This window comes from Pagrus major, chromosome 8 (genome assembly GCF_040436345.1).
Source record: "Pagrus major chromosome 8, Pma_NU_1.0".
Taxonomy (NCBI): domain Eukaryota; kingdom Metazoa; phylum Chordata; class Actinopteri; order Spariformes; family Sparidae; genus Pagrus; species Pagrus major.
The window spans coordinates 2,532,821-2,556,635 of NC_133222.1; the positions used below are offsets into that span (position 1 = coordinate 2,532,821).

General features: G+C 42.3%; 1 protein-coding gene across 2 annotated transcripts; it reads left to right on the forward strand.

Annotated features, from left to right (window-relative positions):
- The first annotated feature begins 604 nt into the window (after positions 1–604).
- Positions 605–22,000, forward strand: wasla (WASP like actin nucleation promoting factor a). 2 transcript variants are annotated; one of them, XM_073472682.1, is made up of 11 exons: positions 605–1,047; positions 5,933–6,067; positions 7,326–7,412; positions 8,378–8,474; positions 9,439–9,462; positions 14,049–14,250; positions 15,339–15,381; positions 17,177–17,330; positions 18,935–19,575; positions 19,859–19,967; positions 20,570–22,000. In XM_073472682.1, exons 1-11 carry the CDS (start codon positions 943–945, stop codon positions 20,629–20,631), a joined length of 1,659 nt encoding a protein of 552 aa, XP_073328783.1. In that variant the 5' UTR covers positions 605–942; the 3' UTR covers positions 20,632–22,000. The 2 variants fall into 2 exon arrangements, with proteins under 2 accessions (XP_073328783.1, XP_073328784.1); XM_073472683.1 differs by lacking the exon at positions 9,439–9,462.
- The last annotated feature ends 1,815 nt before the right edge of the window (positions 22,001–23,815 follow it).

Consider the following 23,815-nt stretch of genomic DNA (forward strand, 5'->3'; position numbering starts at 1 on the left):
TAAATTATACGTATATTTACGTGTATACTGTGTACATGCAGCATGCACTCTGCTACAGACATCAAATAATAGTGGCACAAAAAGTCCAGTGTTTGCCTCCAGAAGTACCTCAAAATTGTACTGACAGCACTTGAGTTCATTGTACTGATCACATTCCATCACTGATTAATTATGAGATGCACAGATATATTTATTAATCTCCCTGCAGAAGGCCTCACGTACAAAACATTCAACATCTCATAAATTATTGATGACGAAACACATCTTATTTACATTTTCACCGTCTGGCTCCTCCCCCTGCTACGTCACACTCCATCCCATTCCACGCGCCCCTCCCTCTCCCTCCGCAGAGCTGCATTCCTGCTGCTACATCGGACTGAACCATTCCGTGTTAGCGACGACAATTTAGCCTCAGAATTGACCAAAATCACACATGACGTACACTTTTAACGAACAGTTGACATTGAATCTTCTCTCTCTTTGTGTGTGTGTTCGCCAACTCCCTCGTGTTTATCCACATTACAGGTAATAGTTGTAGAGTTTGCCGGAACCAGCACCAGCACCCCCCCCTCTCCTGTCTCTTTAAAGTGGTCTGCTCCGTCTTGCTGCCATGTTGGATGTACGCATCGCCGCTGCAGCTGCTGGAGTTGCCGAATGAAAGTTGTGCGTTTATCTGCGTACAGACACGCATCGAGCTCTTATTATTTCACTCAACAGCAAACGGAGAAGTAAAGGATCTTTCTCAAGCTAGGAGCAAGTCTGGAAAACACCCTCCCTCCCCCACGTCCACCTCCTCCGCCCTCCAGCCGGGTGTCGGACTCCGCGGAGATGATCCGGTTGCAGGCCACAGCAACCGGAGCCCGCATGGATATTCTGTAATTAGCAGTGTTTGCTGGAAAAACCGCATCGTTTCGGGGGTGTTAACCAGAAGACTTCGGAGCCATGAACAGCCACCCGCCGCCCCGCAGGTCGGCTAACGTCGGCTCCATGCTCCTGACCCCGCAGGAGAACGAGTGCCTGTTCGGCTACCTGGGCAGGAAATGCGCCGTAAGTTTCCCGGTTTGTTTACCACCTGCAGGTCCACAGAAGATGCAGCTACATCCACCCACAGGTCTTAAATTCAGCCAACACGTACATTTATTTACAGTTCACACCACTGAGTTGATATGAAGCAGCAGAAACCCGCTGTGGCACCGCCGCGGCCAACTAACCGGGGGGCCCGGTGTTACGACAGATTCGGTGACCCTAAAGACTCCTTCACGTCTTTACCGCGATAGCAGTTAAAAAACATGGCGACCCCCTCCGTGTTGGGTTCGTCCACCAGCTTCTGCTGCATCACATCAGTTAAACACCACAACCAGTTAAAAACAAAATGGTCAGCTTCAACCAGAAGAAGTCCAAACTTGGAAGCAGCTATCACACTTAAATTGGTTGACAGGTATTTTTTATAGACAGGCACTAAAGCTAGACAACTAAATACACCTACAAACATCAGTGACTCACACTGTAGCACCATTACAATGTTATCCATAAATCAATAACTACATCTCGTGTTAAGTATTTGTTTACATCTGTAACATGTATTTTTATACATACTTGTGAGAAGTCTAATGCAACATTTCTTATAGTTATTTAACAGTTTGATGGCTTGAAACAACATTGTGATGCATGGTATGAATTTCCCCCCCCAGTCATTACCAATAATCGATAATTACCTGCTCTTCATGACTGATACTGATAAAATAAATGATATTTTTTTCACATTTTTGTATTTTAAAAATAGTTAAATAATCTGTCGTTTATGCATGCATGAGGGTATAAAGGCTAAGATGTAGTGAGCACATATGGATGATTTAAATTCCACAGCTATAAGATTTGTTGTGTTAAAACTTTCTTCTTCTTCTTCTTCTTCTTTTGATAATTATCGGCTATAATTTCACAGATGCCAATTAATTGCCAAAACAAGCGGTATGAATGTGTGAACTTGGGGTTTAGGTAGCTGTTTTTGCCTTGAAGCAGCTTGAGGCTTTTTAAACGATATTTTAAACCCAGCCAGCAAACTTAAAGTTAGTTGGACAACAGAACATCTGGACAGTTGCCTTTGTTGTCTTGAACTGGGTCCAGATAGTCCAAAAACTGTAATGGCCTCCCACTTTTTTCTTGACCTTGATCTAAAATATTATGAGATATCCAGTTAGAGAAGCCCAAATGTTGCATCATCTGTAAAAATGTTGCTGGAGCAAGGACCCTTGTCGTTATCAAGGACCATCATGTGTGCTTTTGTCCTGTCATTGAGACGCCTTGGACGCTTCATGACGGCTTTAGTCATCGAAAAACAATTTGCCAGACCATTTAACATGAAAACACCTGGATGTCGTTCTGCTGAACGGGCTTTAATCTCATCGTTTGGTGGGGTGATGTAATGTGATGGGTGCAGGACAGCTCAGCAGGTTTTAATGTCAGCTGCTGCTGGTTCCTGAGCTCACGGGTCAGATCAGTCCATTAAACTAAGACTGGTTAGGTAGATTTGCTCTGACTGATACGGCTGCAGTTGGAACATAAACTCTCTTTGGCTGTGACTGAAATGTGTCCCTCACGGTCGAGTATCAGAACCTGTCTTGTTCTGAGAGCGGACATCAGACGTCTCGTCAGATTCATAATCTCGCTGATTAAGTCTTTGATCAGATGATTCTTCTGTGGCTCTTTGTGTTTCTATATATTTAAGAAAGCTTCTCATGTCTTATAACAAATGAAGTGTTTTGTAGAAAAACATGTTTATTTATCTCAAAGTAAGGTATCCAAATCATTTCTGTATTGTTTTGACACTAGTGTGATCAAATTTAAAATAAACCCCAGTGCTGCTGACTAGGTTAAGCTGGCAGTAAGGAACCGGATTGCTGCACATTATTTAAAAAGATGAAACAGTGAATTGTGCTGCAACTTTCATGCAGACCTTTTATTAACAAAGTATTGAAGATGGCAGCTTGTTCATAGTCTGATCTGTGAAAACAAAACCATTTGTTTCATTATCATTGAATGTTCGTTTCTTTAGGTAATTACTTGTCACCTTCATCTGTCTCTGTGTTGATAGTTGTACTGTTCCCCACTAACTGTCATATACAAGCAGAAGCAAGTTCATGAGACCATTTCAGCTACAACTGTCTCGCTCTTAAGCCCGTCTCCTGTCCTCTGAAAACATGAACCTTTAAAGTAAATCAAGGAATGAATAAAGTCGAGCATTTAGATCACAGGGATGTAAAGTAATGCTATTTTGTGTATCTCTAATAAAATGACCACAAAGGTTTAATATTGCAGGTGTTGGCAGTAAATTGAAGTGTAATTGAACTGTTTTGGTCGCTGGTGTTAGTCTCAGTGAAAGAGCAGCGTTCAGGTCAACTTGTGGTCAGAATTCATCTTCTTTTCCACACAAACACACAGATGGAGGATTGTCGGGGGGATATTTCACAGAGCAGGATTAGAAAGTTAGACAGATATCCGTGACAACAGTCAAGCTCAATCTGGTGATTCAGATTTCAAATCATGTGGTGTTAGGTTTCAGGTTATGCAAGGTGTTTTTTCATCCTAGAAGAAACAGAATTTTAGAAAATATTAGATAAAAGCTTCCTGAAGTGGCTAATTTGCTAATCCGGCTTTGTGTAGAGCTCCTCAAACAGCTCTGTGCTGGATTCATCCAGAGGTAGATTACATAAAAAGTTTCTGGAAGAACTGAATAAGATGCTTTGGATTCATGACTGATTTTCTGAACCACAGGTCTCAAGATATTCTTGACCTCACCAGTTCTGCAGAACAAATTTTATTTCACTCCAGATTGTTAAAGATAAGTTCATCATTAAAGTAACGTGCTGTTTACTTTATCTGTTCTTTTAAGTCCTAATGTAGCCTACTCTGTCAAACACAGATCATATCAGTGGGTAAAACAGTTGTTTAATGGAAAGACAGCAAACTTATTTCAAATATCTATAATGATTATCCTTAGTTTTGGCTAACTCTTATTATTTCATCAAAAAAATAATCTATTTAGTTTATAAGTACCAGATTCAACGGTAATGTCTTCAGATGTTTTGTTTAGTTGGACCAACAGTCCAACAGCTGAAGATGTCAGAGCAAATCCTCACATTCAAGTATCTGGAGCCAGAGAATGACTTTTTGTTTTAAAGAAGCCATAAAAAGTTAATATGTAACCAAATGAATTTCCTGTTGATTGAACGATGGATGATGATTACACACTGATGATCTGGAAATGATCATCAGTGATGTAATTAATGGACCAAAACATTGCTTCTGCGGTTATCAGATGCTGAAGTTGTTGCTGATGCAACCTGCAGAGACTGTGTCTGTGTTTATAGCTGCATACTTTCCCTTGGTGAGAATTTACAGAAACTAAATGAGGCTTTTAACGGCCGACCTTTGACCTTTCCTGTGTGATGCTGAGCGGTGATTTCATAGTGAAAAGTGTTTCCTGCTGCTCCTCTGACCTGCGCTCATAAATCACAGAGGAGGAAACCGGCCCAGTGGCATTTCCTCTTTCCTCCCCCAGCGGCTGGAGTTACTTTCTGCCACAGAGGGAGAAATCCTGGCAGAGGATTTAACAAAGTGTGACTTCTGCAGAAACCTCAAAACCACAAACCAGAACAGTCCGAGGACAGGACAGTGCTGAGGACAGCAGCTGGACTCTGCTTCCTGTCCTGCAGGGACGAAGGTTCAACACTGTGGAGAAATGTCAGATGCAATAGATTTAAAATGGAACATTCACTGTCCCCTATTTATAGGACAACACCGAATAAGAGTTATCCTTAACTTTCAGAAACGGCAATAAAGGAGTTTTTTACGACCAAAGAGTGGAGGATTTTTACTCGCATGCCCTTTACTTAGCATCCAGCACCACCAGCAGGTCAAAGTTTTGACTTATTCAATATCTCAACATCTCTTGGAGAGTTTGGTGCAAAATTCTGTTAAAGGCTCTCAGATGATGTATCCTGATGACTAAAGCTGGCCATGAAGGATGAAGTCAGTAAAGTCACAGTCATGTTCTCTGTTGTTCTCCACTGTGCTGCGACAGGCTTCTTGTAAACTAAGGGACGCTTTATGATCAGTTAAAGTCATGTGTGTGTTGTATTGAGACGTGATGACGTATGTAGAGAGGAAACCGTGCTCAGGCCCGGTTGGGGCCGGAGCAATGTGAGTTGCTTCGGCACGGTACGGAGCAACTGGGTCAAGTGTGAGTGCGCCCAGAGTTGTGTCACACAGTCCCTGATCCCGACATCAGGAAGGTGTGAGGGAAGACCTTTTCAGATGCTGTTTGACCATCCAACAAGCTCTTCAGTTGGAGCACAGTGAAGCCTTTAAAAGTCATGATCGCTCGACCTCTCCTGCTTTGAATTTCTTATTTTGCTTGTTTCTCACAAGCCCCCTCAACTCTATGGAAGTGATGTCCCTTTTATTTTGTCAAGTTAAGTTGAAGCACAAAGACAAGACATGTAATCAGTCAAACCACAAATTAATGTACAGGTATAATATCAGACTTAGTTTATGTTTATAGTTCATGTAATTCTGCACGTATGAGACTCCATTGGAAAGATATTTGCATATGTGACTCATGATCTGATATCAAAAGGTCTCTGCGTTGCCCCGATGACCTGCCCTTTGTTTCTGGTGAAGCAGGCGTGTGTTGTATCTGATCCTTATCACTGTTTCAATGCTTTGCATCGTGGCGATATCCTCTATTGCTGCTCAGTGACACGTGCAGCTTGGATATTTTTACCTACGCCCCAGATGTCTCCAGTGAAATCTGGACATATAAGCAACGTCACTCACTGCAGAATTGATGTACCTGATTATTAAATATGTTTATGTTAAATGAGCTGCGTGGCTGGTGAAATTCACCGTCCTGTCCTTTGTCCTCCTTGTTCAGACTCTGTGTTCGGCGGTGGTCCAGGTGTACGGCACGGACCGGAGCTGCAGCTGGGTGAAGAGGTGCTGTGGAGTGGCCTGTCTGGTCAAAGACAACCCACAGAGGTCCTACTTCATCAGAGTGTTTGACATCAAGGTGAGTGAGACCTGGAACCCATCATGTCCCTTTGGTAAAAATTAAGCTAGAGGAAAAACGAGGCTAGTCTGCCTCTGTTCAACAAAATCCACCTCAGCAGCACCTCTAAAGGCCCAGATACAACTACAACAGCTTTGCGTGGGGTTATTAATGCACAGATCTGACACTGATATTGACTTCCTCATCTTACTCTCCAACAGAAGGCCAATAAGCACATTTCCAAGTTAATGCTTGCCTGGAAAATGTACTCGACATGATGAAACATGACAACATTACACATTAAAATATACTCAGCCGATACATCGTGATAACATTTCTCTAAGCTCCCAAATATCAATATCTGCATCGGCCTCGCAGCCAATCATCAGCCAGATGCTACAGTTATAGTTTGTCTTCTGATTTGTTGCCTGTTTGTATCTGGATTTACGGGTGAAAAATAGTTTAAACTGATCCACTCCTTTATATATTCCAGTAATATTGAGAAGGACTGTAGACTTAACTTTGTTTCAGCTCAGTGAAAAGCTGGAGCAGACCGTCCGTGAGGCTGTGACACAACATGATTGAATGTACAATAATTGAAATCAGGTTGTAAACGACTGACTTCTCTTCACTCTTCCTTTTGTCTTTTACGTGGCCTCTAGTCTACAGTATGTGGATTGTGGCCAGACTGCATCCATACGCTGTCTGTAGTCATTGAAGAAATTAATATGGTGCATTAAAGTTGATGTGCAATCAATAGTGCAACCCTAATGGATCAAAGTGAATAACCAGCCATGTGTGTTTACTGTCTGATGCTCGCACAGGCTCTGAAATCAATCTGGATATCACGTCTGTGGACAAAATAAACCTTTGCTTTCAGTCCATTTCTATTCAAGCCGTCAATAATTGTGCTTGTAAGTTATTTTAAGGACGCTTTGCATCCGATAATAAAGTTTTTTTCCTCCCATTAATGAGCTCCATCAGAAAGTCCAATCAAGATAGTGTTGAGAAAAGACGCATTGCAGTTTTTGTTGTTTCTTGGATGAAAACACAGTCTTCTCTTATATATCTCAGATGTTGGACCATTGATTTTCATAGAAATGGACGGTGACTGTCTGGCAGGAGAGAAATCAATCTGGTGTTTTTGCTTTTTAAATGAAGAGTGAGATTTTAATGTGTAGGTGTTTTTGTATTCAATGGTTGAAGATCTGCAGTCACAGATGTGGTCCTTCAAGGAGAATCTGCTTTGATCTTTCTTTCTGTCTCATGTTTTTTGCAGGAAGGGAAAACCATGTTTGAACAGGAACTGTATCACAACTTCTCCATCAGCAGCCCCAGATCCTACTTCATCTCATTTGCAGGAGATGTAAGTTGTGCGACTCTTTGTCATTACCTCAAAACTAAAACATCCACGCAATCTGGTCTCAGCGATCACGTCCTACTTGGTTTAGCGAGGTGTGATAATCACTGGTTGTGTTTATAGACAGTCAGATTTTCACATGAGAATCTGCTCTCTCTCTCAGCTTTTTAACGGCTGCCCGTTTTACACACAGACAGTAATTTGAAGCAGCCACAGGCCTTCGGGATGCATCCGCTCTGTATAAAGTTGCTGCGGTTTCTGACTGAGCAGCGAAAGTTTTTAACATTTAGAAAGTATCAGTTTTTAGAAACGGTGTTAAAGTACAACAAAGCAAAAAGGTAACTAATCTTAAAAAATCGACCCACGCAGCATCTTAGTCGATAGGGGTGGGAAAAAAATATCTTTTCACTTAAGTTTCTTCTTTTTTCATGATTCCTGAGTCGATTCTTTGACTCCTGAGTAGATTTTATTTCTAGCAGAGGGCAGTAGATATCTAGTCTATATCTTGATGTTTCTATTTTGTTTATTCTCATAGCACCTAGCTTGATGAGCAGGAACAGCCAATCAACAATCACATTTTGCTGCATTAAAAGGAAGTGAGATGAACAGGCTTTTCCCTGACTGAATCTCAAAGAAATGTTTTGTAGTTAAGATTTGTAAATCATGAAAAAACATTTAAACCAGAAATAAACGGGTACAAATTTTGTGTTGACCATACGTCTGCAAGTGAATCAATAGTATATGTAAAAGGTGATCCAAATTGAAATTACATGTCATGAGTGTTTTTATTAGTCATTTTGCTGGTACAGTGTCTTGTAACAGGATGAATGGTGTCTCTATCACTTGTTTCTGCACTATGTCCTTTACTATCTCCACATAACGTTGCTTTAACGATGCTTCACCTCTCCCCTACCCTTCCTGAAGAGGATGTAAGTTTAATCACCTGTGGCTTTTCCTCCTCTTCCTCTCAGACCTGTCAGATCGGTCTGAACTTCGCCAGTGAAGAAGAAGCCAAAAGATTCAGAGCCGCCATCAACGACCTGCTCAACCGACGACAACGCAAAACCGGCAAGTGTTACAGTTTGAGTTTCTCTTCCTTCTCCGCTTCCTTAACCCGTGTGACCTTGGCCCAGACTAAAGAACACTCTTTTCCTGTTCTGCTAACGAGACCTTAACCTGAGTCCCAAACCTGTCTGCCCTGCTCATGTCCGGCTGCAGCAGGGAGATGTGCAGCCAAACGGATGGACACAGCTGCATGGTGGTGGTGGTGAATTCTCCTATATGGGCTGTGTTCAGATTAATTAAAACCATTTACATGTTAAGTTTGAATGAAATCGAACTCGACTTTTTAAAAAAGTGACAGTCCTACAGCAGACCGGCATTATGTCTTCTGTATGAGACGAGCGAAAATGTGTGATCTGTAAAGGTGTTTTCTTGACGAGGACATGAGTTGAGGCTCGGTGGTTTGGGACTGTTTTCCTTCTCTGCTCTGCTGCAGTGAGCTCAGCGTGCTTCTCTCTGCTGTAGTAAATCTTTCAGTGTGTCTCTGCGTAGTAAACATCTCTGCAGTGAGGGTCCTCTTTGGCTTCTCTCCAGCTGCTCTCAGCATGCCGGCCTTTTGAAGTGCACCACTCAAACTGTGATGATGACTGAGGGTCCGAAGGCTCACAGAGCCGGGGCACAGAAGGCTTCTTACAGACTGAGCTCTCAAAGCTTTTGCTTCTCTTCTTCTTGTCACATCAGAGATTTCCTGAACAGTCTTCCCGTCTGTTTTGCCCATGGCGTAGAAAGCATGAGGCAGCATGTTTTCTCTGACAGCTTTTCCACCTGATTGCTTTAAAACTGTCATGTCTCTCTACCCACCGCAGCATCGCACTAACTGAACCTGTACACGTTTTCTGGCTCTTGAACGGCTCACCCTCTTCTCCTGCTATTTAAAAACTCTAAACTTTTCCATTTTATGTTTTATTAATTAATTTCAGTCCTATTGGTTTTGGTTTGGAACTATAATTGTGTTCATTTTTCTTTGCAGAGAAGAGAGGTGACCCTAAAAATGGTATGTTGATTCAATTTTGTTCTCTACATCAGCTCCATATGGCCTTCAGTTTTTTCCCCAATCAATCATGAGATGTATAGTCAGATCAATATCTTTAAAAGACGTCATTTTCAATTTGCGATAATAGTATTATTGTGTAATATAGAAAAATTTGAAACAAAAGCTGTAAGTCAAATTTACTTGAACTGTTTATTGAGTGTTTTGGAGATGAATCGATGAACAAAAGATCTACAAGGCCTGACATCTGCACTGCATCACTCACACAGTATTATCATAAGTTTATTATTAACATGATATCTTTATTTTGTTTTTACAATCCAATTCACTCACAGAAAGTACAATTAAACACAACAATGGAGAGATTCAAGTTAATATCCCCAAGGTTGTAGGTTGGTATGAACTCTCTCACCAAATTGTATATTATGTTGTATATATCTGCTGTAGGACTACTGTAAATCCAGCTTTAATAACAAAAAGGAGCCTTAGTGTCCCGGTTTACCTGATTTATAATCCAGCTTCTTTGATTTTCACTCCAACGCACCTGAAGACAAGATCCTGCACCAGGCAGCAGCAGACTGTGGTCGTACAAAGCAGCTCTCTGTATGAAAAAAAAGCAAAAAGCTGATTAAAAACAGTGTTTACGCTCATTGCCTCCTCTACAAGTAGAAGTTATTGTGGATGACAAATGCCAGAAGACTGGAGTGCAGAGTTGTGGTGTTTCCTGACACGTTGGCGGCGTTGTTTCACAGACAGCGTGACTCACACACTGACAGTGGAGTCTGCTGCAGGTTAATCTGGTCAGCAGGAAGTCCATCTGCACCATATGTGGACCACATGGTCTCTGTTGTTGTTGCCTTTAAACCCTGTTGTGATGCACGTTAGGCCTAATCTGTAATCCCCACCATTTCTGCTGCTGTACATTTGTTTCGTATGGACTTTATTTTTATCATTGAGTTTATTCGGTGAATGAGTCGGCATTAACAATTTCAAAATATCAGTGTAAACATGCCAGGATTAGCTGAACAGTACTGGGATGAAATCAGAGGTGTTCAGCATGTGTTGAGCAGTGAGACCATGGACCTCCACTGAAGAGACCTCAGACTGCAAACATGCTCAATAAATGTTTGTGTTAAGATTGTTTAAAATCTGAAGCTTTTATATGTGTAAAACTTTGGGTCCTCAGTCAGATCCAAGCCAGAAACGGGTGTAGCAATATGTATCCTCCCCAGCTCCATCATCTCATCCAAAAATGGTCACTTGTGGCACAACAAAACCAAGATGGTGGCAGCCGTAATGCCAAATTCAAGGCTTCAAAATGGTACTTCACAAACCAATGGATGACGTCAGGGTGGGTTTAACCTTGATGGCCACAGAGCTGGCTAAACGGGTTGCACACGTTTTCCTGTCCCCAACAAAACATGGCTGGTGTTTTGGATTTATCCGCTCTGGAGGCCGTTGGAGAGCACAAAGATGTGATGTTCACATTTAGCCTTCTTAATATTGACAGTTCGTCTTCAGTCAGATCTTCGGTAATGTCAAAGCTTCTGAATGTGCTGTGGGTAAGGAGTGGTAGAAGCAGATTTTTGTACCTGAAGCAGATTAAAAATTAAACTATAAAATGTGACGACTTCTGTGGATGAAGACGGGTTGTAAGCCGCACATTTCAGCTTACAACCCAGAACAACCCCTGCTTTCCAAATGAAGAAGCTGTTTTCCTGCGTTGGTTTTCCTGCACCTGAACGCCACTACAAACAAAGTTGTGTGTAAAGGGTCCCCGTGCATCAGAAGTTTAATTTAGATCTTCTCCTCTGCAGCTGTGTCTGAATGTCATCCCAAAAGATTGTTTGCTTTCATTAAGCCGTCCGAGTGTTGGCAAACACTGACGCTGTAAAGAGCAGGATTAACACATACTGAACAAACCAGTCGTCCCTTCAATCGGCTCCATGGATTTGTGCCTGGGATCGTTCATTGAAGTTTCTCTCCAGCGGCACAGATCTGACATTTCAGTTGTGAAACATGAAACCAACAGTGGGACGTTGCTGCTTGGATTTGTCTCTGTGTTCGGGAGATGTATTTGTGTCTCAGTTTGCCTCCAGCCCGCCTCTTCATATGTATTGTTGTTGTTCTCATTGTGAGAACATCAGTCAAAACACTTTTGTAGGAAAGAAGCTGCTCAGGTTGGTACTTCAGGGATAACCCACACTGTTGAGGGCTCATCTCCGACTATCTTATCTTCATTGACAAATTGAATGCAGTGGGCTTGCATGGATGCTCACTGCTGTATCCAGCATAGTAGGATGTAAACTTTATGCTGATCACATCCGTTCTGGAGTCAGTGTTTGTCAGTACAGAGTCGAGCAAGTTCAAATCGGAGTTACTTGGAGTTGGAACGAACTGCATCCTCGTGTTCTTGGCAGGAAACGCAAGTTTTTCTTGGCAAACGGATCAAGAGAGCAGCATTTTGTGAAACTATAATTGGCCTACAGCTTGGTAGCAAATGAAATTTTTAGATCCCAGTGCAGATATTAAGTTTTAGCGCTGATACCAAAATTAAACTTTTTTTTAATTTAAACATGTTTTTCATGTGAGGCTGAAGTTGTCAGATGTTTAAAGTTGGCTCAACACAAGCAGCTGGATGAAGAGCTTCATCAGAATAAAACGATTATCAATCTGACCAGACATTTTATATCAATTTTAAGCACTTGACAGTTTTTGATCGATACATTTAGAGCTGGGCGATATGGCCTAAAAATAATATTACAATATTGTTAGGCTGTATTGCAATTGAAAATATATATAGCTTGATATTTAAAAGAAAAAATCAGATCTTGTTTACCAAAATCCTCAATATCAATATTAATATTGATTATTGTTGCCATTGTTAAGATACGCCTTTATTTTGAAATTCCCATGGCACGTCTGTGTCACCGCTTCCGTCCATGCGCAGCTACTTTCTAAACAGTGCTTTCTTTTTATTAAAAACAACAGATTGTTTTCCATTTTAAACGTCTGGATCCGTTGATTAAATAATATTTCCACTGAAGAGTTCAGTAATAAAATTGTCAAATCATATTTTAGTTGATTTTGTGAGTTGATATAAATGTAACTGATTGAGTTAAATGGACAGATGATGTCATCTCATATTGATCACAGGCCCCTGTATCGAATCGAATCAAAATCTTATCGTGGCAGACTTTGTGATATCGGCAAATATCGTATCGTTGTCCAAAGAATTGATATAATATCGTATCGTGATGAAACGTGATTTATATCCCTAATGACTAGTTTACTTTCACAAAATATTAACATAATGAGTTTTTAACAAATAATCATCAGTAAAGTGGGTAAAGGCAAGTATTACAAAAGTCTGAAGTTCATAAAATAACATGACTTTACTGTAATGCAGCGTTTAAAACCAAGAAAAGACACTTATGTTTTATCACAATATCCAAAATCTAAGACCATATACAGTCTCAAATCACGCCAACAATATAATATCGATGTATTGGCCAGCCCTATTAAGGTATCAAAACTTCATTCTGAATGATTCTGCATTGTTCATTTCTTCTCAGTACAGAAGTCATCCCTGTAGGTCTCGGTACCAAAGATACAATCCTATGCAGCTCTCCTTGAAAATGGCAAACCACCACCCTGTCCGTCCTGGTCCTCAGGAGACGGCAGATTTGAGGCGAGCCTGTTGGTCTGATCGTAGACGTCCAGCATTCATGGGGAGTTCAGGGATTTGGACTGGGATTAGCAGTGGATTAGTGATTATGTCAGATGCTGCTGCGGTTTGTGGAGATTATGAGGAATTCGAAGACTGAACGGTTCGGACCAACATGAGAGGAGGAACAGCAGCCGGCATTTATATTACAAAAGATGGATCACAGAAGCTCAGTGCAGACGGATGAGATTGCTGTTTGTTACCATGAGACAATGAATTTACAGCAGCCCTTTGCCTGATGATCCCTCAGGTACCAGGGATTACTAAAGGCATAGTGACGACAGTGTGTGAGAGTCAAGATGCCTCAGTTAGATAACTCACTACAGTAAAAAACAAACCTGAAAGTATTGCTGGCATCCTCCTGTAGAGTGCCGTCTTCATTACAACCACAATAGTAGTGTGAAGCTTTATAGTGGGAATTCTGACTGTAAACAACACAAGTTGCTTTAAGTACCAGAGAGAGATGAAATATAATGTAGGAAGTCCAGCGTCTCAGGTCCATGAGACTGAAGGTGTATCAGACATCAAAACACTGCACAGCACTTCAGAATACTCTGAGACACGCTCAGGTGACGGGGTGGTGGTGTCTGTTGTGTTTCTGCTGTAAGATATTGCATTACATTAAATGTTATATTGAAAGGTCTTAGAAGTGTCTCCTAAAGAAACCTGGAGTAATTGGACAGAACAAACGGCATATGGATGATTTCGGTATTGTTGGAGCTAAAAATGTAAAGTTTGTCCTGAAGGTGGTCCCAGAGGGAAATGTATTTGATTCATCCTCTGAAGATCAGGAACTGGATTGAGACGTTTGTGTTTCACAGCCACAGCTCATGATCGTTTCTCTCTCCCTCCCTGCCTGCAGGTCCAGCTCTGCACATGGCCACGGTGGACATCAAGAACCCGGAGATCAACAACGTCCGATTCCACAACTCCCACAGCCACCAGCAGCCGTACCACCTCAACAACATGCTGAGCCACAGCGGGCTGAACCGGAAGGACAAGAAGACCAAAGGCAAGAAGAAGAAGTTGACCAAGGCCGACATCGGCACGCCCAGCAACTTCCAGTGAGTCACCCCTCACGTATTTAACATGGCCGAGTGCTTTGGTTCTGCAGCAGACGGAGGATGAGATGCGTTTACAGCCGTTAATCTGCCAGTTATTTTCTTATTTAATTGATAAAGAAAATTGCCCATAACAGTTTCTCCTGAAGCCAAGTAACGTCTTCAAATGTTTTGTTTTCTGCAGAACCCAAAGATACTCAGTTGACAATGACATGAAACAGAGAAAAGAAGAAAAGCTGGACCAGGCAAATTATGGCATTTTTGTGGGAAATATGACTCAAAGATCAGTTAGTCATGTGGTCGGTTCTGCTCAGACTGAAGTAAGAATGGTCAGAAATTGAAACAAGACATCTGGACTTTTTGTCTTCAGTAGAGTTATTTGCATCTGCATCAACATCGGCCCCAAAAATCCAGAAACGATCTGGCTTTAATCTCTGAAATCATTAAACCTACATTTCCCAAAATGCATCTCAATAGTGTCTTTCATTAGACCCTCCGTGTCCGGTAAACATCCACATCTTTCGAACTCCACACCTCCAGTTTGTAACAGAGGCTTTCTGTTCTCCATGATGAAGACGAGATACTGAAGTGGTGTGTCTTAGTCAGGCTTGACAGAGGTCCTCCTGAGACAAAGAGGACTTCATGCAGCTGTTGTTACAGCCTGAGTACAGGAAGTTCTCACGATTTGTGGCATGCCCCTTTTTTAAAAACCGAAAACTCATCAGATGTTATGGGAAATGGTCCTAACGAATGTAAAGTGTGCAGCCGTTAATGTGCTTTTGTCTTTTTATCGTCTCCGTGACGATGCAGCTCTTTAAAATGTCCCCTGTAGTGTTTGCAGCCACAGACCTGTCGTCCCGTCTGATCCAGCAGTCGCACAGTAAACATGTTGCGTTATTGTCTGAGAGCGCTCAATGACCCCACTGTCTCTGTGATTGATGCATGAGTGTGTGTGTGTGGGCTCACTATTTAGCATGTGCACATGGTCGCCCACGTGCACAGGCTAAATAGTTGATGTACTAATGCATATTTATGTATGTGTGTGTGCACATGTGTGTGATCTCACCACGTATCTGTCCCGTCTTCTTCAGGCACATCGGTCACGTGGGCTGGGATCCTAACACAGGTTTTGATGTGAGTACCCCCCTTCACACACACACACACACACACACACACACACGCAGGAGCACAATAGTGACCTGTGTGGTGGCTGCATGATGAAATCACACAATAGGCTCTTTTTGTTTCCTGCTCATATTCACAAACATCTCGCTGCGTCTCAGAAGCTGCACTCAGACACAGAATGTTCCAGAGGGAACGCGACTGCAGCCTTGTTACCTCCTCAGAGAGCTGCATGCTGAAGAAATTAATAAATAACCTGATTTAAATACAAACATAATACAAACACAACCTCTCTTCATCTTCCACAATCTCAGAAAGCTCTAATTTCATGAATAACTTTAAGCTGCAGTGGCACAATAAACGTTGTTCTTCACCCCCGCACCACTCGCCAAATTCTGATGTCGTATCAGTGAAGTTATATTGACTTGACGTTATTCATTAGACGTGAAGCTCCCACAAGGAAGTCCTTCATCATTAGCACAAAAGAGCTTGAGTAAAACTAAAGCTATCATGTTAAAATATTACTTTCTAGGTCTAATGTATCTTCAGTCGCAGTGTTTTCTTCTTCGTCTTGTTGTATCGTGTCATCTCCTGCTGCTGCTTTTGTTGTTTGATGGCAGTTGGAAAACAGCGTTAAGGCACATTACCGCCACTTTCTGCACTATAGTGTCGATCACAACTGTTAAACTCTCGCCAAAGTCCGCACACACGAGAACGTGACATACGTACCATGACAGTTGACGCACCTACGTAGAAGTGATTTTATTTCAGCTCTCTGTATCTCAGGGCAGCTGCGCTCGTTTAAAGCACATCATTGTTTTGTCTGTTACTGAAAACTCCAAATACAATACATGTACACAAATGTAAGTTTAACTACTGTCTCAAAGATTGATAATATGTGCTGGAGGGTTTAACTGTCATATTGGACGGTTACTGGTTTTTAGTTGTGATGTCAAACTCCGATTTCAAGGGAAGTAAACAGAAACCTTCAAGGGAGAAATGTAAAAACGGTATCTGGTAGCAAACTGCACTCACAAGAGTCAGAGTGTGATAGTCGGACATCCAGGTCGTCGGTGTTCTCATTTACAGTTTGACTGATGTTTTTGTTGTAAAATGGAAGCTGTTTAGGAACCCTGACTGGTTTCTCGTAGCAACCGGAGCTGCTGATGCGAGTCACCGTCGAGTTCAACCACTAACGAACGTCGTGTTCAAACTGACGGGCTTAACGAGCAGGAGGCTGGTTGCTTTCCACTCACTGCCTCTTAATTGTGTCTGAACCCGACTGACCAAGCATGCCGAACAATCCCGAAAACAACATGATCCCACATGTCGGTCACACACCAGAGAATCCCAGGATGCACTGCAGCGTGACAGAAACAGGAGGTGTGAATATTTCCTGGTAGACGTTACAGAGCTGCAGGTTAATGTTTGATCCGATGGAATCAGCTGAGAGGTTTTTGCTTGTCGTCGGGGTTCAGGCAGCTTGTAATTCTACCCGTCGGCCACCAGGTGTCACACCGACACTGCGACTGACTGCTGTGAGTTTATCTTCACTGCAGAGGAAGCCGACCCTCTTTTTACCTCTGAATTAACTGCATGGCTGCATAACTCCTGCTGTGTTTCTCAGAGAGTAATGGTGCTCCTTACTCACAGTCGGATAAAGCATCTTAAATAGATAAAGCACACACTTTGAAAGAAATTTGACTTCCAGGAGTCTTCGGTTAACAGCATATGAACAGTAAACTTAAGTCTTCGTCATCCGTCTGTGTTGTGTGTTCAAATGCTTTCTGTGTTGTTGTCGTCGCAGCTGAACAACCTGGACCCTGAGCTGAAGAACCTTTTTGACATGTGCGGCATCTCCGAGGCCCAGCTGAAGGACCGAGAGACGTCCAAGGTAATCTACGACTTCATCGAGAAGAAAGGAGGGGTGGAGGCGGTGAAGAACGAGCTGAGGAGGCAGGGTGAGCACACACACGCGCACACACACACACACACACACACACACGGATACCTTTGATGTGTCAAACTGATCCTAAATAATCGTGAGGCGCTGCAGCGTTCGTTGGAGAGTGAAGCTCCTCAGTTTCATCAGGCACAGCGACTGAATTCGCAGCCATGCAACAGTGTCTCTAAAACACTGAGATGTCTTATTGTAGATATTCTCACAGGTTTTTTAGGATGTTTTAAACACTTTTCATTATCTAACTAACCTTTCAAAACCATCTGTGAGGTAAACAGACAGATATTTTGCCGTCCTTTTAGAGATTAAAGGTTTAAGTGCCTTAGTTGACAACTATTTTGGTAATCGGTGTATCGTGTAAGTCATTTATCAAAGAGAAGATGACAATATCTGTGCACTTTTAGACTGTTGTCAGTTTGGATATTTTCCACTTTTTTTCTGACATTTTACAGAATAAATGACAAAATGTTTCATCAAGAAAAACACTCAATAGATAAAAACATTTTAGAAACGTGTTTTTGTGGGAAACTGCTTAAACAGTCTTTAGTCTCTGTTACTGGATGAGCGGCTCTTGTTCTCTGTGCGGGGCTGTCCTCAGTTTAAAGGATGTCTGGAGGCCAATTCTGTTGCTTGAGAATCGATTTTGCAGGTAGCTGATACATAAATTCTGTTTTTCACCCAAAGTCTTTTCCTTTCCCGAAACTGAAAAGCCTCTGAAAGAAAAAGCTTTGAAGAGTCTGCTTATTTCTTGTGGAGAGTTAGAAACACCTCAGAGTCAGCAGCCAGTTAGCTTAGCACACAGACTGACAACAAAGTCCTCAGCTCAAACTTTCTGGAGTGCCTGGAAAAATAATAACAGCAATATAACAAAAACATAACCGTGCTATTGTGACTGCGGGTGTCTCAGTTTTACAGAGCAGGTCTTTTACTTCCCATGGTATTCACCATAATTTGAAATGGAAGCAAAATATCTGTTTCAATGAACTCATCTAAAATCCTCTGTTTTATCTTGAACCATCATTTCCTTCCTCTCTGCTGTATTTTTCTGTCAGACAGACTTTTAGGTGCAGATGAAACGATATTTCCTGTCTGATTTTTTTATTCCTCGTGACAGACTCGGCTTCTTCTGTCCCGAGTTTCTCTCCATGTTTTATTCATGTTAAACTGTTCTGAGAGGAGAGTCGAGTGATCAGAATCTGAATTTAGGCTGATGTAAGTGTGTGTGTGTCTGTGTGCATCTCATACATCACTGGTCTGATTTAGACGTAAGGTAAAAAAAATTAATAAATCTTCCACCTTTTACTTAAAAAAAAAATAAAGGTGGATGATGTTTTCTTCAGTTCCCAGTGTTTTAAAAATGAATCAGGTTTCTTTCCTCCCCTAAAACAGCAAACTGAATCAGATCAAGACGTTCGAGGACGTCATCTTGTGCTTTGGGAAACACTTTTTCACCTTTTTCTGATATTTTATCAACCAAACACGGAATCAATTAATCAACAACATATCGGACAGATAAACATTCGTTGACCTGAGGCTGTATTCAGGCGACGGAGACCTTCATGTGTATCGATGACTCCTGATCATGTCTGTTATCTCCTCCTGCAGCTCCCCCTCCACCTCCTTCTCGTGGCGGTCCCCCTCCTCCTCCTCCTCCTCCGCCTCACCACTGCTCGGCTCCACCCCCTCCTCCACCTCCGTCCAGGGGAGGCCGGGGAGCCCCTCCTCCCCCTCCTCCCTCCAGAGCCCCAGCCTCAGCTCCACCACCTCCACCTCCCTCCAGACCAGGAACTCTGGGTGCCCCGCCTCCTCCACCTCCTCCCACCAGGGGAGGTCACCAGCCTCCTCCTCCTCCCCACCATCACCACCACCACCACCAGCCACCCCCACCTCCTCCTCCGTCCTCCTCGCACTCTTCTGTCGCCCCCCAAGCCCCGCCCCCTCCACCTCCCCCATTGGCCCAGCAGTCTCCAGTAAACAGCGGTGGCGTCTCCGCCCCTGCTCCACCTCCACCGCCTCCTCCTCCCCCTCCCCCTCCCGGCCCACCTCCTCCTCCGGAGCTGGACGGTGTCGGCGGAGGCGGGGACTCTCCTCACTCGCCGAGCCCCGGGGGGAAGTCGGCGCTGTTGGAGCAGATCAGAGGAGGAACCCAGCTGAAGAAGGTGGAGCAGAACAACCGAGCGCCGGCCTCCGGCGTGGGACGAGACGCCCTGCTGGACCAGATCCGACAGGGAATCCAGCTCAAGACGGTAAGACGGCGTGACATGTGTAACTGTTCGCGTCCTGTTGATGTCAAAAACCCTGATCCTTTCTTACGTAACTCATAACTGAGCCACATGTGATCACACAGACGAGGTGCACATGGTTTCTGTGATAGGAGTAACTCTGATATGAATACTTTATATAGTTAGGAGGGTGACATCCCAATAACTTCACTTTAAAAACAAAACAAAACTTCAAAATCAATAAGTGAGGTGTCCTCGAGGAAAAAACATGTAACAAACTGGACTGGGTCTGTTTGTGCGCCTCCAGGTGTCGGATCTACCCGAGTCCAATCCTTCAACACCGGCTCCCACCGCGGGCATCGTCGGCGCTCTCATGGAGGTGATGCAGAAGAGGAGCAAAGCCATCCATTCCTCAGGTACTGTAGCTGTAGTCTGTAATGGCCGATACGATATATGCACATACTTGTTCGATGTGATTGCAGAGAACATCGAGCCACTCTTATGATGAATGAACATATTTGTACGCCTCATCTCATCATGAAGGTCAACTGGTAGATGAAGATAAAGAAGACTTTTCAAAATGTCCACATTCAGTGGTTTCCTGGAGCCTTCACTGTTAGCCTGGGGTTACTGTATGTGTGTACATCCATCTTCACATCAAGGACACCTTAACTGACCCCCGTCAGATGTTTTACTACATAACACCCGTATCCAAGTCATACATTCTGTCATGGTGTTACTGATTGATGGAGATTGAGGACCTCTGAGGTTCCCTGGACCCCATTTCGAGCCACTGCTGTACAAACAACCCCATGAAATTCAGATTTTTCTGTTCCGTTTTTACATTTTAGTTTTTGTACAGATTAAACACAAAACTCTCTGAAAGAAAGCAAATAAGCGACTGTTCTGAACTCGTATTCTTCACTCTTGTATCTCGTTTTCATCTTGTGGCTTCTGACCCGCTGAATTAATGTGGATTTTCTTTTTTAAATATGTATTTTGTGTTTCCTTTTCCCAGACGAAGACGAGGATGACGAAGACGACGAGGACTTTGAAGACGACGACGAGTGGGACGACTAGTGAAGACTCTTCTCGTCTACCCCGGTCCCTCCGCTGACACTAAAATATCTTCTACAAATCTTCCAGCATCTGACTAAAATTGTAATGTAAATGTTGTATGAATTGGCTGTATATTTATTTTTGCTTTTTTTTTATGACTATTATAATTAATCTGTGCAATACCTCATCTGTTAAATCTGTAACGTTCGTCACCTCATCGTTAGAGACTCTACACTTTCCCCCGGACGTCCTGTCCTTAGAAAGCACTTATCACCGACATCAGCACAGCGTGGAGACACGGCCGGCTTCATGTCTTTATCAGTAACCAGTAATATAAAACACTAGCTGCTCCACTGAGACCAATCTGAATCGGAGTCCTCGTGTGCTCCTCGGGAAATATTTTCTGTGTTCATTTCTGTGTTTTCATTCCTCGTCAAAGAAACTGAAAAGGGAGACGTACGTGTGACCAAACAGGCAGGATCCTCTTTGTGTTTGTGGTCGGCTTAAATGCGAGATAACACTATTTTCTTACCGTGCTTCTTTTTCGTACCTCCGAGTTTCCTAATAAATCGTAGTTTAGTCGTGTTATTTTTTCATAAATCCTTTTGACCAAAATGCGGCGGCTCGGTCGCCTCATGTGGATTTTCAGCTTTTATTTTTTATGAAATTAAAGCCGTTTATTTGCACACAGTTTAAACGATAGGTCAGTTTTGTGTTTATCAGGTGTGCGTTTGGTCAAACAATTTGTATTTTATTTCAGACAGTGACGACGGACACTTTTAAAGCTAAAGGTTTTGTAATATCGAGACCTTTAAATGGGACGACACACATGACTGACGATGTTTCCGTTTTCTTGGCTTAATACAAAAACATTTTGACGCACATTGACACACACACACACTGTGGCATTTGTGAAATGATGGGAGTTTTGTTCTTAATGTCTGGTTGGTTGTTTTTGTTGTGACAGCATTCCGTTATTTCCTGCGCTCTGGTCAGTATTTCAAACAAATCACATCACGCAATGAAACTAAAAGATATAAATATCATTCATCTTCCTCCGTCCTTCAGTTAACAAACTATAATTTTATGCAATGCGACTGTAAATGCCTCCTTGTGGAGAATAATTTTAAAAAAAAGCAAATAACAATGAACCAAATGTGGCATTTGAAAGCAGCTTGTGGGTTTGGCGATGCCTGCGATCCTCCGTCTGTAAACGGTATAAAGAAATAACTGATGCTCGTTTTAACTGTTCGTCTTAGAGTTTTTACCGTCCTCCAGCGAGGCTTAATGCTGCATCGAGAAGCCGAGATACTGACACAGAACCTGTGAAAAGGGTTGGGAGGGGTGGGAGGGGTGGCAATGAAAATACTAAATTGTATACCTAAATAAATGTTAATATTTACAGAGAAACTTGTGTGTTGTTGTTTGTCAAACTTCTGTTTCTTTGGCACCAGATTCCCTTTATGTTCTATGAAGACAGTTTGGTATTAGACGTCCTGGAAGTTTGTATCATGTAAACATGAAAAAGATTATTTTTAAAACATATTTTTCCTCGTACGTGTACTGCTATTTATCCATCAGGATTATTACATTATCTGAAGTTCATCTACAGAGTGCGTCTACTCCTGGACTAGAGGCCAGCTGATGTAACAGGACGCTGTGAATATTTACGTCCTCCCCCGTCACAACCACGAGCCTCCCGTCTAGAAGCAGATGCATTTAAACACTACCAGTCAAAAGTTTGGACACACCTTCTCATTCAGTGTTTTTTCTTTATTTTTATTATTTTCTACATTGTAGATCAACACTGAAGACATCAGAACTATGAAGGAACACATGCAATTATGTAGTAAACAAGAGAGTGTTGAACCAGAATATGATTTATATTTTATATTCTTCAGAGTAGCCACCTTTTGCTTTGATGACGGCTTTGCACACTTCTGGTATTCTCTCGTCAGATTCATGAGGTCGTCACCTGGAACGGTTTTCAGTTAACAGGTGAGCTGCGCCTTGTCAAGAGTTAATTTGTGGTATTTCAATGTGTTTGAGACCATCAGTTGTGTTGTGCAGAGCTAGGGTTGGTACACAGTTCAATACAGTGAATAGTCCTGTTCGACTACTGTTCTAATCCATATTATGGCAACCAGTCAGCTAAGTAAAGAGAAACGACAGTCCATCATTAGTTTAAGACATGAAGGTGAGTAAATCAGGAAGATATCAAGAACTTTGAATGTTTCCTCAAGTACAGTCGCAAAAACCATCAAACACATGATGCGCATGCGTCACATGACCTGACCTCCACAACCACCCAACCGAAACCCAACTGAGATGGTTTGGGATGAGTTGGAGTTAGCTTCCAGGTCATTTGACCCATTGACTTAAAATCAATACCAAAATGTCTTCCTACACTGGTTGAATGAGACACACCACTTTATATTGGATTTGACTGTGTTTTTTATATAATTACATAGCTAATATTTATCATTATTATCATTATATAGCTAAACGAAGAGGATGTAGGTGTACGTAACTAGTAGATATGTGTATATGTTTATGCAAACCCTGTGTGCATGTTTGTACATCAACCTAACATTTTACTTTCCTTTCTTTTTTCTAATTTACTTCACTATCATTTTCATGATCAATAATAGTTTTTTGTATTGTTTTGTTCCTTACAGTGAATTATTTCAAATGTCGTTGTGATCATGTTAGCATTTAGCTTCAGGTACTGCTGAGTCTAAGTAGAGCCTCACAGGTGTAGGCATGGCTGTGGAGGAAACCTGATGATCCTGACGACTCACATTTAAACAAAAGGAGACAAACTGTCTCCAGCTGCTCACATTGCACTCTAACAGGATAAATGCATGTAAAAATGACTATAATGAGTCATACAGTCTGATATTAGTACAGTATCAGTGAGAGGACAGCAGGAAACTCCTCCTGCAGCGTCTCTCAGCGCCCTCTAAGAGCTCCAATTAAACTTAAGTCTAACATTTACATGGCATTTCATAGTAGACGTGAAGTGTTGTAGTGAAGACTCGACTCCTCTCCTGAGGGAGAGTCCATATTTACTTTGAACAGCTGTTTAATGAGCTCTCTGTAAGCAGACTGGGTTAGAAGCTGATTCATATACAGTCCGATGGATCTGAAGCTCTGCTGTTTCTCTGCCGGCTCATATCAGATCAAATCTCTTTCAACTTCACTT